Source organism: Alosa alosa, chromosome 8 (genome assembly GCF_017589495.1).
Source record: "Alosa alosa isolate M-15738 ecotype Scorff River chromosome 8, AALO_Geno_1.1, whole genome shotgun sequence".
NCBI lineage: Eukaryota > Metazoa > Chordata > Actinopteri > Clupeiformes > Clupeidae > Alosa > Alosa alosa.
This window is the reverse complement of record NC_063196.1, coordinates 425,808-441,941: the sequence shown is the minus strand read 5'-3', so window position 1 is coordinate 441,941 and position 16,134 is coordinate 425,808. Positions and strand designations below refer to the sequence as shown.

General features: G+C 39.2%; 1 protein-coding gene across 3 annotated transcripts in view; it reads left to right on the top strand.

Annotated features, from left to right (window-relative positions):
• The window catches only part of enah (ENAH actin regulator), a 237,346-nt gene that overhangs the window by 19,510 nt on the left and 201,702 nt on the right, over nt 1-16,134 (top strand). For 2 of the 3 annotated variants that reach the window (XM_048249976.1, XM_048249977.1), the window contains exon 2: nt 7,737-7,859. The exons of the other annotated variant lie outside the window; for it this stretch is intronic. In XM_048249976.1, the coding sequence (XP_048105933.1) occupies nt 7,846-7,859 (14 nt within the window). In that variant the 5' untranslated portion in view covers nt 7,737-7,845. The remainder of the gene's footprint in view (nt 1-7,736; nt 7,860-16,134) is intronic. 3 annotated transcript variants of the gene reach the window in all.

Genomic DNA, 16,134 nt, shown 5'->3' with positions numbered 1-16,134 from the left:
AGCAATGATGTGAACCGTCCTGACAAGCTCTGGATTGTACCTCGACTACCTGAAAGATCGATTCCAGGAACTGTATGACGTGGATGGGTTTGTGAGTGTCGATGAAAGTATGGTGAAATTCAAGGGGAGACTCGCTTTCTGCCAATATCTTCCTCTCAAACCCACCAAGTGGGGCATCAAGGTGTGGGTCATGGCTGAGAGCTCCACTGGGTATGTATCAAACTTCCAAGTCTACACCGGACGTGAGGGAGGGAGTAGTGAGAAGGGCCTTGCACACCGTGTTGTGATGGATCTGGCTAGACCATACTTTGGGTTCCATCTCTCCATTTTTATGGATAACTTTTCTTCTCTTATTCTGGGGTGCCGCTTTTTGAAGATTTGAAAGCTCATGGTATGTATGCGTGTGGCACCGTTAGATCAAACAGAAAGGGAATCCCCCCAAAACCGCCCGTCATGGATAAGCATCAGTACCAAGTGTCTCAGAAGGATGACCTAACCTTCTGTGCTTGGCAGGATACAAAGGTTGTTTTGGTACTGTCAAATTACCATGAGCTAATGGCAGAAGGAACTGTCAGGAGAAGACAGTGAGACATCCAGACAGAGGCCACAGTGCCAGCGTGCCTTTCTGACTACCAGAAGAACATGAAAGGTGTCGATCTACTGGATCAGATGGTAAGCTACTATCAGTTCCAGCATCGGTCCAAAAAATGGTGGCGGAGGCTCTTTTTCTTTTTCCTGTCTGAGCTGCTACAACTCTTACATTGCTGCAAGGAGTGCTGGATCCTACAAGGGTGGCTACAAAGAGTGGCAGGAGGACCTTGCACAGGAACTTGTCACCCCTGTGACGAAAAAGAGTGCTCCTCAGTGCGCCGCAGCACCTGTGACAGCCTCAGCCGAGCACGACTGTGAAAAAATCTTTGAGAAGAGGAAGATCTGCAGGGAATGTTTACTGTCGAAGAGTGGCACTGAGGCCCGTCCTGGTGCAACAGTGTATTGGAAAGCATTACCGCAGCACTCGACAGTAAATGATGAGTTGTGTTGGGACTTGAGACTGTACTGTTCTGTTAATTTGTACACTCACCACCAAGTTATGATTATATGGTTTCTCAAGATGCTTTTATCTAAAGCGACTTACTTAATACAACAAACAACAAAGTCTTAGGTAAATACTCTGTTTTGTTTTTGGTTCTTTTCTATATCTTTGTTTCAGTGATGTTCATGTGTCACTTTGGTACCTCAAAAGTATGAAATAAAAACAGATTGTTAATGATTTAATAAAACTTTCAATATTTTTTGATGTTTCTTGATTTAAAAAAAAAAATGCAGCTGAAGATTATGCCCAAGCAAGTCTGTCAGGTTGAAAGCCAAGGAAGTAAGCTCTCAAATGCTTTTTATCTCATGTTTTTATCTGCTACAGAGCCTGAGAAATTAAGGTTTTAGTAAGCGTTGACATATTTTTATATATTGTTCTGAAAACCCTCAGGTTTTGAGAGGGGGTTTACAGAAAAGTATTTAGGCATAAAAAGTCCCTTTTATAGCAGGCGTTTTAGGCCTAAATGGGTTAAAGAATGAAAAACACTTGATCGGTCAGAGTCTATAGCAACCTTGACGAGACTGACGACATAACAGTGCAATCGTGGTTGAAATACTCCCGAAACACACAGAAAACAAAACAAAAATCTATATCTATATAAAAAATGGATGTTTTATTCCAAACAATACTACGATAAAATGATGGGAGGATGAAGGAATGAAGGAGAGACCACTATGAGAGTTGGGATGTCCTGCTCACTCACGCATCACTTTTAAGAGACGTCAATTACTGATGATGTGGCGCATCACCTCTTAAGCTACAGTAGAATAAACAGACTCGCAAATTGCAGAGAATATGAGCTTATACCAAAGCCTAAAAATGACTTCCCACTTATTGACCCAGATAATGAGGTGGTGTTTGATAGTTCTTGAGACATGAATGAATACTTATTATACAATATGTGAACAAAACAGGCATGAACTTTTAAAAAAAAAAAAAAAAGTTTGCATGGTAGTTTGTGATAATTCCTGCATATAAAAGTCCTTTTTTTGGCCTAGCTACTAGTATTGACACAAATAAATCCTTATGAACTTGTTTGAAACCGAAAGTTGAGACGTGGGAGGGAACCTTTTACCTTGGCAGCTTGGACCAATGATCGTACAATTCCGACTGAAAATGCTTCCGCGTAGGGTACTCTTGTGTTTCATCGCATATCGGGCCATCCACCTCCCTCCTCTCTCCTTGGTCTTGCCTCCTCTGGTTGCAATTAGATGAATGAGATGTCCTCGATGACGTCGGGCTTTGAACAATTTCCGGGGCACGAGCTGGAGGACCGAGGAGAGAGGCCGTATGCAAATAGAGGTTTGAGAAAACCCCTCTGTGTCTCTTCATTCTACAAGGATATAAGGCACATTCCATCCGACTTTCTATCCATCCATCTTCTTCAAGCCATTCACTCATCCACCCATTAAACTATCTATCAACATCCATTAAACAATCTGCCTGTCAACAACCATTACACTCTACATTCAACTTTTAAACTATCTATTCTGTCTCAGGCTTTAAGCATACAATCTGGCTCTCTTAACTCATTGAATGCCAAGCTGTTTTCGGGAGCTTTGTCCTAGAGTGCCAGCAATCTAGACCATTTGTTGATGATTTTTGTAAGGCCACAGCATATTCTGTGTTATAGCTATGAACACATACAATGGCTCGATTAAAAGGTGAGACTTTAAGCTCTCGGTGTGTGCAAACCGTGTATTTCTACACGCCTCTGTTCCTGAGAGATCCCAAGCTAAACAGTGGCTAGTTTTCATCAAATCGCTGTTTTTTTCTAGAAATGGAGATATAACGTCTTTCATGAAATATGAAGTGTTGCCTGTTACTTACTTGTGTAAACTTTCCGGGAAGTGATCAGCGAGACCTGGCGAGACTGCCACCTATTGATAGACCCACGAAAATGGCCTGGTTTTGACCTGGCGTGCATCGTCACTGATTCGACCAAAGCGGCAACCGAAGTTATGATAAAATGTCCAGATTGTGCGTTTTCATGAGTTTTCGATCGTCATATATTTCATTTCCATTCATCACAGAGTTCCCAAAATCACATATAAGGTGTGTTAGAGTGTCTAGTTTCGTAATAAAAAAAAAAGAGCTAAAAACGTAATATTACGTTTTTTGCACTCAACGCATGGGGAGGAAAAACTTAATATTACATTTTTGGCACTCAATGAGTTAAGACTACAGATCATTTTCAACTGTTTCTTCTGCATACAACTGTTTCAAAATAAAAGTCCTCACTACAATAATTCACTATTAGATAACTAACCACTCGGTGAGTTGCACAGTTTTGAAAACAAACGTTAAGGGTTGTTTTAAGGACATGTTTGTGCATGACTGTAGCCAGCCAATCTGAAGCAGTCAAAGGCGATTCTAAACGAGTCAAAAAGTCGAGACAGACCCATCGTCAACATTTCTGTTTCCACCACTCTAGTTTATCCAAAACAAACCAGAAAAGGGACTCAAAGTGCTAAATACCGGAATTATCCTTTAACTATTTTAACTATTCAACTATTTAACTGTTCAACCATTCCAACTGTCGGTTGTCATCAACTATGACTTACGCCAACTGTTTCCTCTGCCCACAATTGTTTCAAAATAAAACTCACTACAATAATTCACAATTAAATAATTTAACTATTTAAACTATCCCACTATTTAACTGTTCAACCATTCCAACTGTCTGTTATCATCAAATATGCCTCCAGCCAATTATATTAAACCACCACCTACCTAGCAACCAACATAGCAACCATTGAACTAAAGCATCTATGTCAGTTTCCATAGCAACCAACATGATTACCCTAGCAACCATAATAGAAACAGCTTCATTTAGCATATTGAAGAGGTTCATTAGGCTTACTGTTTTACTAATTCTTACTGTTTCTCTGTACAAGCCAATAAGGTAAAATTGTGTACCTGACAAGTTTCGGCTACCTTGCCTCTGTAGCCTTCATCAGAGGGGTCACGTGATGTTGGTGATGTGGAAAACTCCATATAACACAGCTCAGACGACGTCACACCAACATCACGTGACCCCTCTGATGAAGGCTACAGAAGTTCGGAATGGCACCCAGGCTACCCACAAGGTGTTTGGGTGCTCTGAAAATGATAACCAAAATGATTTTTCAGACTTGTGAGGTCTGCTGTTCAGACCCTGAAGGGATTTATTTTCTGTTCATTGCTTTTTGTGAGAGTGTTTCTACTTATCTCAGTAAGGCTCTTGATTTATTTTCCTATGTTGAGTAAAAATATGTCTTCTGAAGGCTTAAACAGAGCCCAACCAAAAACTCCAATAAAATTTGTATCAACTTTGAGGGACAGCAATGACCATGCAGGATTATACAGACCAAACGTGACGATTTTGCTACATACTATTCCTATTTATGTACCAGCATGCAAAATTTGAGCCTCCTACATGGTTTAGTTCTTGCGCTGTGGGCTTGTGAACTTTGACAAAAAAAAGAGGCCGAGCAAAATCGACACCCCCTCCCCCTATAAAACTGGCTGTATCTTGGAAAGTATTGATCTTACATAAGAGTAATTTTACAGTGTGTCTCCTGGGTAACATAGGTACACCTGGTAATTTTACCTAAGTGCGTGGGCCCTGGTTGAACTGACGTGGAATAACCCTGCTTATGATTAAGCATTAAGGTTACTTTTCTTTACCACAGCAACTAGCGGCTTACATCGTTTAAAAGCTGAGAAAAAGCTTTTTCATGTGATGTGATATATGTAATGTCTGTGTGATGAGTAAGCTAATTCGTGAGTAGTTCAATATAGAAGAATGGGTGAATTTGGACGCACTTTTACTATCTGCCCTATAGGGCTAAATAGCAGCATCATAGTGTTCTGTAAAGATATCATGGCGGATTAAAATGTTAGTAGTATACGGCCGGATTTCTACCGAATCAAAGACTAAATTAATTTGCGCTGTGAAAGCTAAGATTATTTTGATAGGCCATAGGCTACAAATTAAAATAGCTATTAGTCGGATACAAAGCAGAATATTGAAAAAAGGCCACGGTGTCCCGTGAACCTCCGATTTTCAAAGGGGCATCACGGCCAACACAAGGGGCAACGACGGCCGTGGCCACTGTGAAATTCCAGTACTTGTCCACGGTGAAGTTAGTTTTGAATTAAAATAATAGGCGAGTGCACAATGCATGTAGTCACAAACAGGTTTCAATAAAATCAAGGTTTAGTGGAATCCCTGTGTTCCATACACAGTCTTGCATGCAAGCAGAGGCGAAATACTAATACGCTGTTTGAAGTTGCGCTGCTTGTTAAAGGGAATGACAGATGTCAGTCTCATTGGTTTAAAGGATGTTGCGCCCAAAACACACCCATGACTGATTAAGAAACAAAAGAATAACCCTTTTGAACAATGTGCCTGACGTTTGATAACAAAATAACATAATGAATGGCTGGACACACGTCTAAATGTATTTAAGCTTTTCGCCACTGACCATGCGTTTCAAATTGCCAAGATAGGGCCCATGGACTGAGTAGCCAAATGTGCATGGAGGGGAGGGGCGGGTCTGCTGTCATTTGGGATAGAGTGTGGAGTAGGGCTGGGATAAACGATTATTTTTTTAAACGAATAATCTAGCGATTATTTTTTCGATGCATCGATTAATCTAACGATTCAGTTTTTCAGTCCGATTCAAATTCGATTATCGATTATCTCCCCATTAATTCACTAATAGCAACGTATACATGTTTATTTATATATCTGAATGAAAAAACATGAATTCTTTAACATTGCAATGTTTATTGCTTTTAAGATTACAAAATAAAAGACTATACAAGTGCAAAGTAATGCATTCTTAGTCAGAGGTAGCATTCAATAAAGTTCAGTAGTTGTAATGGAGTAATGGAGTGCCTGTCATTTTAAGACGTTCCTGTGGGAATCCTTGCAATTAACATGAACACAGTTAAAAGGCTGCTGATGTGTGGATGCAATTCATAACGTAGTTAGTTCAAATAACGGTTCGTACTTCTCCTTTGGACAAGCACTTTTGAGTCTTGGAAAACACTTTTCCATTTTCCATCGGGATTTCGCAAACAGTCAATAAAATGAGCCCTGCATGAATAACGAATACGAGCAGCTGCAAGTAAGCATGCTAAACTTGACATCCAAACAGTATTCTAACTTTGCTTTAAGATACTGCTTGATTGCATACTGTAACTTAACTTAGTTTAGTCTCCTCAATGTACTCTGTTGTGATAAGACCTTAGCAGAGTTTACTTTAACTTTAATGCAGCAGATTTGTACAAATTTGCAGCATGGTCACGATGCTAAGCGGATTTAATAGCAATTTAGCCCACTGTGTTCTATGCAGTGCTTCTATGTGGCAACAACAATCCTTCAACAAACGTGAATATTTTGCTAAATGCACATGCAGAGGAGGAGCAGCGGGCTCGTTACGAGAGAGAGCGGGCGGGGCGAGGAAAGGCTGTGTGAGTAAAAAGTGCAGCTCAATGAAATTATTTTATCTTTAATTTAAATAGTAGGCCTACAACATAGAACATCAAAGTGTGGTGGCCGGTTTTGATTTTGTGGTGCCCAGCCACAGATTAGTAAACGTATGGAAAACACTGAAGGTGTAAGATTCAAAATATTTAGCAGCACGTGTTATGCTTCACGAATCGCCGCTCATATTTTGCGTCGACGTCATTGATTACGTCGACGCGTTGTCCCAGCCCTAGTGTGGAGCAAAGTGGTTTTGTGAATCAGTGTGCTTTACATAGCTGTACATGAAATATTGATCTACTTCCAAAACATTATTGCTAACTGAAATTTGGCAAAATAAGATTTTTTTCTCAATTACATTGTTTTTGTGATTGTTGGGAGCTGAAGTTGCGATCAAAATAAAAAAAATAATTGCACAGCCCTACTCTGCATATTATCTGAACATTTAACAAAAAATTGTGCAGTGCTCGTAACCTATGTTGGATCATGTTGGAATACTATGATTCTTTGATTTATAATTGTCAGAGATCCCCCTTCCTTGCCCCTATAAGCCTCCTGTGTCAAGCACATGGATTTTCTCTCTTAGTGTTGCATAATCACAGTCCTTACTGATGAAGTTACTTCATTCTTAAAATAGCCCTTGTGCTCTCTTGCAACTTGGAACATTTGAAAGTTGAGGTGACTATACTTTAAGTCTTGAAAGCTACATAGATAATAATTTTTAATGTATTTTATGTATACTATATGTTCTGACTCACATGATGATTCATTTGGATTGGGTATCCACCTATCCACCAGTTTTCTGCACTACAGATTTGAAGGCACTAATAGTCATCAGGACAATCAGCCCTCATGCAAAAAGTCTGTTTTATTTTTGCTTTTGTTAGCACCTGTCGCTCTTGTGTCTTATGTACCCGCTGGCGTCTGTGATTCTGATTTTCTTTGTATTATAGAGACAGACTTCCAGTAATTTAAGAGTTAGAAACTCCCTCTATCCCACCCCCTCCATATGAGCTCATGAAGCCTCTATGCCTGTCAGTCAGCAGGTTTATTTTGGGGTTAGGCAACATTCTTCCTGGGCTGCCCAGTTGCCTCTTTTAGCAAGGAGGGAGGGGATTCAGCAGCAGAGTGGTCAAAGTACTAACAGGATCCTTCCACTTTCATCAGGCAGCTCAGAGGACACCTTGGAAACCTAGGACTCAAGAAAAATCTTTTTGGGAGATTTCTTAAGGCAGTTTGACTCCTTGCGGGTGGAGTTGGTGGATATACTGCCAAGATGACACTTGATGTGTAAGTCTGCTTCTGTATGTGACTATCACATCTTTTTATTTATCAAGAACTCATAACAATTAATATTTTTTGTTAGAATGTTTAGCAAGATTTTTTCGCCGATCTGTGTTGTACCCTTAGAAGAACCAAGCCTACCTAGGTTTTGGTTTTAAAATGTGTGAAATGTACCAGGTTTCATATTCGTTTAAATTGAATGATTAAATATAATTGTAGTTGTTGATGTAATTTTCAATATTACTGCATCTGTAGGCTGATTGATTTATTTATTTATTTATTTATTTATTATGTTTAAACTTGCCAGCTTTTTCAGATTACTAGTCTGTTTGTTGTATCCTCTTTTTCCAGAAGAATTAAATGGATTTTATAATTGAATTAGTGTGCATTGTTTCATAGTCTAACTGCTGGTAAATGCAGCTCATCCTAGAAATCCTGTCTTGTGGTGTTAGAGCTTGTCTATATGTATTAGTTGAATTTGAAGATGCAGAATACATTGTGTTGTCATCCATACTTAAGTTTGTCGTTTTGTTGTCTTCTGCACTTGGTATTGGTAGACTTCAGGTGTCTTTGGGAGTTTCTGGTTAAATGCTGGTAACTATATTCTTGTTGTGGTTCAGTCACATTGAGAGTATGAAGATATAGTTTGTGCTGAGACAGTGTGTCTTTGGCCACCTGTTTCCTTTAATCACCATGTTTTCCACAGTCACCTGTTTTGCAGTTGTATCTGATGACAACTGTGTAGAATGTGGGTAGTCCCCATAACAAAAAGTTTTTTGCTCATTCATCTGTAAAATGTACAAGCAGTAAGGAAAAGAAGCATGAGCAAAATGCACTTAGTATGAATCCTTGTGGAAAACTGAAATGTGTAGTTTGAAATGTGGATTGATTTTTTTTTTTTGTTGGAATCCATCACAAATTATCTCATTTCCATCACCCAGAGGTCCATTCAGTCTGACATTATGTGACTGAAATATTTGTTGGTTTATGGATATGTTGCATAAATGGCTATTCAATTTGACTGCTCAAGTTATCTACTCTCTGATAAGCACATGAACACTTTCAACACATATCTGGGAACCAGCAATAGTAGCTGGTCATGCATTCCTGCAGGGCCTGTAAGGCTTTGTGGGGTTCTTAAGGTCAGGCTGTTGACATCATTGGCGTGATGCTTCATGTTCATAATCATGCATCATAATAACTGTCTAAATATTCAAGTGATTACAACGCATATGTTGGCTTACTATTGCTGGTGTACAGTACAAAACCACTACAACTATTCCTTTGTTAAGAATATAAACTTCCTGTCCATGCTCAATTGCTCATTAATGACCATCGGAAATGCCTTTGTCTCTTTATTTAAAAAGGCACTATTTTGCTATTTGAAGCCATTATACGTTTCCATGCGGTGTAGTTAGGTCTGCATTATTTTCCGCCAGTCATGGTATTCTGTAAGCAAACTGAGCAGGCTTAGTGAAAGTAAGGGGATGGTCATCCCAAAAGATAATTTCCAACATGGTCTTCTAGTTGTGTCGAAATGAAACAGGTGGTTATGATTTTATAAGATCTATTTATATTAGTAGTAAATGTGAACTGTTGTTTGTAAGTGTGATGATGTGGTTTGTTGTGGTTGACTGTGAAAAGTACTGTATGCATATATCCACAAGAGGGCCAGAAGTGTGTCTTTTAAACAGAGTATTGTTAAAGTAACATTAGGAATAATAATATATCTAACATGTTTTATATAATATGTAATATATTTTACTTGGTCGGGCCGCCCAGGTAAATCAAAGCCCACCTATGTATAATTGGCAACACATTTTTGTTTGTGTTTTCATTCAAAAGTTGCATCTCTGTAGGTCTACCTTTGTTATAACATAATCTTCTAACGTACTGTAGTCTGTCTATCATGTAGGCTTAGGCTCCTCTCTCCATTTGATGATTTAAGTTGAGGCTTTAGGCTACGTTACAACAGTGGTTCCACATGAATAGTTTGTCATATGGTCCTACAAAGAACCACCCCACGTTTCAGAAGTGAGACCTGCTATTCATGGGTTTCATCAGGTCCATTGCCACAGGTGTATAAAATCAAGCACCATGTAGACTGCATTTATAAACTCCCGGCCTGAAAGAACATTTTGAAAAAAATGACTCCTTAAAGGACAAGTTCGGTATTTTACACTTAAAGCCCTGTTTTCAGATAGTTTATGATTAAATAGAACGTTTAAGATTGAAATTTGGACACATGCTGCTGTCCTGAGAATTTTCGGTTTCTGTGGTAGCAGATCAATCAATCCTTCCTAAAACGCATTAAACTTTTGTTTACAAAGACGTGAAACTCACCGAGTGGTCAGGGGTGTTCGCTGATATGCTCACACAAAAATCGCTACAAAAGATGCTTTCCAACAGGTGTTTTACCATGCGTTGTAAAACTGTGGAGCTATTTTTCCAAACGCCTCACACCCGTACATTCTTCTGTTGAGACCTTGAATAATAGACACTCCAGCCCAGTTGGTGGCGATAATGCACCTTACACAGTCTTGCCAATTACAAGCAAACCACTGGCATTTCATTGAATACACAGAAGAAGCAGAAGATTGCTGTCTTGGAGTATTTTGCAACAGACCGCTAAAAATGAGGCGATTTTTGTGCAGTTCCGAATTGCGGGAAAATTCAACGCAAAAAAAGTTGTCACAGACTTCCTTTCAACGATCCAGAAAGGCTAAAGTTGTGGCTGGAATTTCTGGGGTTGGATGTGAGCACACATGTTGAGAATCTGCAGAAAGCTGATCACCGTGTCTGTCTCGGCGGTCTGCATTTTACTGAACTTCGCTGGAGGTTGAAAGAAATCGCCCAAAAAGCTCTTTCGCCTGAGAAATACAGCGGTTCCCACATTACCTCCTGGGACGACAGAGTTGGAAGAACTTGGGGTAAGGTTGACATTTTGTAACGTAACGTTTGTAACAGGCGGAAAATGAACTTATTTGTTATGTCCATAACCTGTCATGTTCACATCAACACTAACCCTAGCCTACATGAATAATTTGGCTACATGATTTTGTACGTTTACTATTTTTTTGGCTCTGGAACTTTCATGATGAAAACGTAATGATTCACGTAGGCTATCATTCACATCGTGCAAGTTCCAACCCATACAAAAATGTGATATATGGCAATCACATATATTATGTATGTCAATGTATGCCTGAACATGCCCATGCCTACACGAAGAACATGTAGCCTAATGATTCATACATCAGAATACTTTGACAAGATTTGGGAAAGATTCTTGAAAGATTGGAGTCTTTTAACTAATGCCCCCCATTCAAGCTTTACTCAAAAGACTTTCAAGAATCATCCCCAAATCTTGTCAAAGTCTTGTGTTGTAAGGATGGCTTAACACTACCCTTCACAAACTAAAGATCCATTTAAGCCTACTAACGTTCACGTTAGCCTGCATGGTTATTAGCAGCCACTTTAAATGTAGCCTAAGTTATAGCTAGGTTAGCTAACTTACTTACACCTGATATTTCATTCAAACTAAAACTTATATTCATAACGACATCTCAGACAGGCTTGTTGTTGGATATGATGTTAACTATCATTCTAGATATTCCACATAATGGTAAAGTTAGTTAATGGAAAAGTTAACTTTAATAGCTAACATTAGCAATATTAGCTCGATAACGTTATGATAGCTAATTGATAACATTAACGTTAGCTAATTCTAACATGATGGTTAGACTGTTAACAAACGGATTTGGTTAACATTACATTATAAAAACAATATTTTTCTAACTAATTCCCGTTTACTAAAGGCCTTCTTACCTTGGATATGATGACAGCAGAGTTTGTACAGCTTACAAAGTCAGATGCATGACAGGACAGAAAAGTGACTGTTGAAGTCACCGTGGTTGGTGTTCAAAAGTCAGTCAAGGGTGGGGGATGGGTATTGCTGTGTGCGCATGCACATATCAAGATACGATAAGCATCCGTTATATTTAAAGTAGCTTTGGCCTCACACATTTTTGTATGCACATGGTACAACCCAAACGCTCCACACAAAACATTGACACATAAGGCAAAAGATGCTGAGCAGCATAGTCGACACCATACCTGTGACGCCAAGACATAAACAAATATATTCACACTAAGTTCTCCATTTGGAAAATAAGTAGGCTAATGGAATCTAGTGTATGGATATGGATGCCACCATATATGGAGACTACATATAAGTCTGTCACATATTCACACATAAACTTCTCCATATATTTGGAAAACAAATAATTGGATCTAGTATATGAAGATATATAGCATCTTATATGGGAAATTAAAATATTTTGCTTTGAATATATGTTTGACATAAATATTTGAATCGCATATATGTCCATTCAATCAAATGATAAGTCCCTGTTATTTGACATATATGTTCATATATTGCCATATATCACATTTTTGTATGGGAAGACATTTTGGCATTAGCCATGGTTGGACGTGACAGTAATTTGGATAGCGTAGTAGCATACGATACCGCGACTGCATAAGACTACAGAAAGAATACAAACAACCCCATATCCGTTTCCGGCAGCGGAGTAATACCGTACCTCACAGCACATCCAATACAAGTCAATGGAGTTGGATAAAAACTACGTTAAAACCTGTTGGAAAGAATCTTTTGCAGTGATTTTTGTGTGAGCATATCAGCGAACACCCCTGACCACTCGGTGACAGTGAATGGAGTTTCCACACTATCGTTCTCATCCGCTTCTATGGGTGCATGAGTCTTCAAATTGTGCATAAAAAACATTTAACTCATTGGCAACGGAGTTACTCACTCATCACTGAAGGAGACTTGCTTTCATAGCCCGTGATAGTTCTCAGTCCTTTCCATACACTAGCTGGACCACCCTCACTGAAGTCGGCTTCCACTCTGTCCCTACAGTGGGCATCGCTTTCAAATGGCCACTTCAGTCGCGCATTACGAGGCGTAAAACTTTAGGACCACTTTCAGCCACTGTGCGTCGCTCTGCCACTGTACATCGCTCTGCCTGCCGCCCCTTCTGAAAAAGCTCGATTTACCTCGATTTAGGCTACTTGGGTATGGCTTAAGGCTTGACTACACGGTGGTAACGAAAATCGAAATTTGCTGTCTACATTATTGTCAGTGTTGGGTTAACGCAACTACGCAAATCAAAACAGTGGTGTGATAATTGAGCCAGTAGAGAAATAACTGTTCAGAATTAATCTGTAGCCTTAGGTAGGCTTCTGCGACGTTTTTAACAGGCTACGCTATAGAGGCTTAGACAACTATGACCCACGTTTTGGTTTCGTAAATTAATTTGCCCTACTTGACTGCAATGTAGTCAATTGACTGCTTGACATGTCATTTTTATTTTTCTGTACAATAAACAAATAGGTACATCTGCTTTATGCCGCATAATTACATTCATATTTGGAACTTACATAGTCCAATGCATCGTTACACTACGTTAGTGTTTCCCAAAACCATAGTAGCAACGAACGTTCACAACCACTATCGTAAAGTTGTGTAGTTACAACTACACCTCTCGACCTGTGGTAGAATGCTAGTAGAAGCGTAGTTCCAGGGATCTTCATGTCAAAGACGTCACTGACGCCAGTTATTTGTTTGCAAATTAATAATCATAAATATATTTAGGTTTCTAATTGATATTTACACTTCTAACCACCATACATCCATATTTTAAAATGCCCAAGGCAGAAAATACATAAATTAAAAGTCAATTTGCAGCCATGTGCACGTAAGTAAAAGTCACACACCTGCAGATAATAATAAGGTGGTGCATACTTGACGAGTCAGCTGAGAATATGTAGCCTTTGATTTTCATGGGGGGGCTGATTCTGATTTTGATAATATGATCTGCACAAAAGATAAACTTAGGTAAACAACGATGTCAATACTGTTGTCAAAATGTTAACCCAGATTCGAACTCATGGACAGGGGACTGGTAACTGCTGTGCAACGGCGGCTGTCATCTGCCAGCCTTAACGCAATGCGCCACAGAAGTATGTGCAGGTGCCCGTTCACGTGCTACTAAACGTCATTAACCACCTTAGTCCAGACTACTGAAGTTTGGAAACTATCATGGTCCAAACTTACAGTACTACTATGTAATCACGACAGTTTTGGGAAACAGTCGTAACTTACATGTTGGTTAGTTGAATGATGCATCCTGTTAGTAAAAAGCTAACCTCCGTAGTTGTACGGGAAACGCACCCCAGATCAGCTTGTAGGCCATTAGCAATCTTTATTTTATTTTATGAAGCCTACACAGTAGATCACATGCCACATTCTCACTTTCAATAGACAGATGCAATAGCCATTGGTCAAGTATTGAGTATAAAGCAATTAAGATAGTACCCTATTCAAAGAGTACTTCATACTATCATAAAAATTCGTTAAAACGAATAGCATTTTGCAACTTGACAAAACACTGGATTAAATATTGTAGACACAGGGGAAAACTTGTACATCCATTGGCCCATGGGGAGATCACATGCCAGTTGCCTCTCCCTTCAGTGCTGACTCGTTCGGCTGTGAGCATGTTTCGCCAAAAAAAACTATTGCAGATATCAATGCGTCTTTGTTCATGGGTTTGGCCTCACAGCAGAGGCTTAGACAACTATGACCCACGATTTGGTTTCGTAATTTGCCCTACTGCAGTGTAGACAATTGACTGCTTGACAGGTTATTTTTATTTTTCTGTACAATAAACAAATACATCTGCTTTATGCCGCAGAATTATGCACTCGGCCAGCCTATAGAACGGGCACATTTTGGAGAGAATAGAGCAGGGATGTCAAAGTCAAATACATTAGAGGGCCAAAAAACCTTGCTACAAGCCGAGGGCCGGACTAGTTCAATGTTTATTAAAACATATTAAAATGACTGCACGTAACCTATTGAACCAAGACGTGTACTGTATTTTTTTAATGATTAAATGATTAATGACTGACTGAAGTGCAAAGTTTGCACAGAAATGTACGATTTTTCCCATCCTCACCGACCTAGTCATAAAATTTGTTTAAATGATCATATGATGCCTCCTTGCTGCTTTGTCGTCTACATCAGCCTTTCTCAAACTTCTTTGACAAGAGGCCCAGTCAAGGCATACTTTGGGGTCATAGGGCCCACCTACATGAACCCACCCCCCATCAAATTATCATAATGATATCACACTTATTATTATTTTTATACTATATTGCTATATATGCACTTCAAAACAGTCAATGTTTAAAGTGCTAAGATTGTTCACAAAAGTTTGTGAAAACATGCACATCAGAGTACTGCTTTACTAATGTAAAATATAATTAGGCCTACAATAGTTTAATTGTTTTTGCATTGTTGCATGATGCTTGTATGAGAAATACTTCTCAAAACAACAGCAGTTATATGGGTGCCGTTGTTTTGGGATGTTTCCCTCATGCAAGCATCATACACTGATAGAATATTTATATGCTATTTAATTACATTTAATTTGAATGCCTGAATGTAAGGATTCAGGAAACACAATACCAGCTTTTGTGAATGGTAAATGGCGGATCAGATCATGCGTAAATCACTGATCTGGAGATCTTTAACTAAGACTAATTAATAGCTTTTGGCTGACTTTGATACTTAATGCCAAATAGTGTTTTGTATAGTCTGTGCTCTGTTTTTTATGGAAGTTGCATAAATCCACATCGTTCTATTAAATGTTCTTCCAATAGGTTGAAGCTTAGCTTTGCTACCAAAGTGCACACGCATGCATTGAATAAACGCTCATACCACGACTTAATTCTATGCCTTTATGTTTGATGACACCAAATTAACAAGTATTTCCTACTAATTGCAGAAATGTTTGTTTTCTTTTTCTGTCCGCGGGCTCCTTGACCAATTGCGCAGCAAATTATCTGAGGATGACCCGGGAATAATTTCACTCTGCAGACCATTGTCCACATTGCGGACCGCGGCCCATAGTTTGACAAATGGTGACCTGCATGCTGCCATATTAAGGCTTTTTTACGGTGTGTTTTAGCCGGGTTTTCGCGTGGAAGGCTCTGTAGAAATCTAGCACCCTATTCAACGAAGTTAAACTGAAAGAGCGTGCCGTTCACAGACACCAGAATGAACGAGTTCACAGTAACGTTCTTCAGGCAGTAGTAATACAGTACGTTCAGTTCACGTTCGCTCAAAATATGAACGAGTTCATGAACTTTCGTTCAATGAACGCGCTCAGGCACAACACTGGGGAGGGGGGTA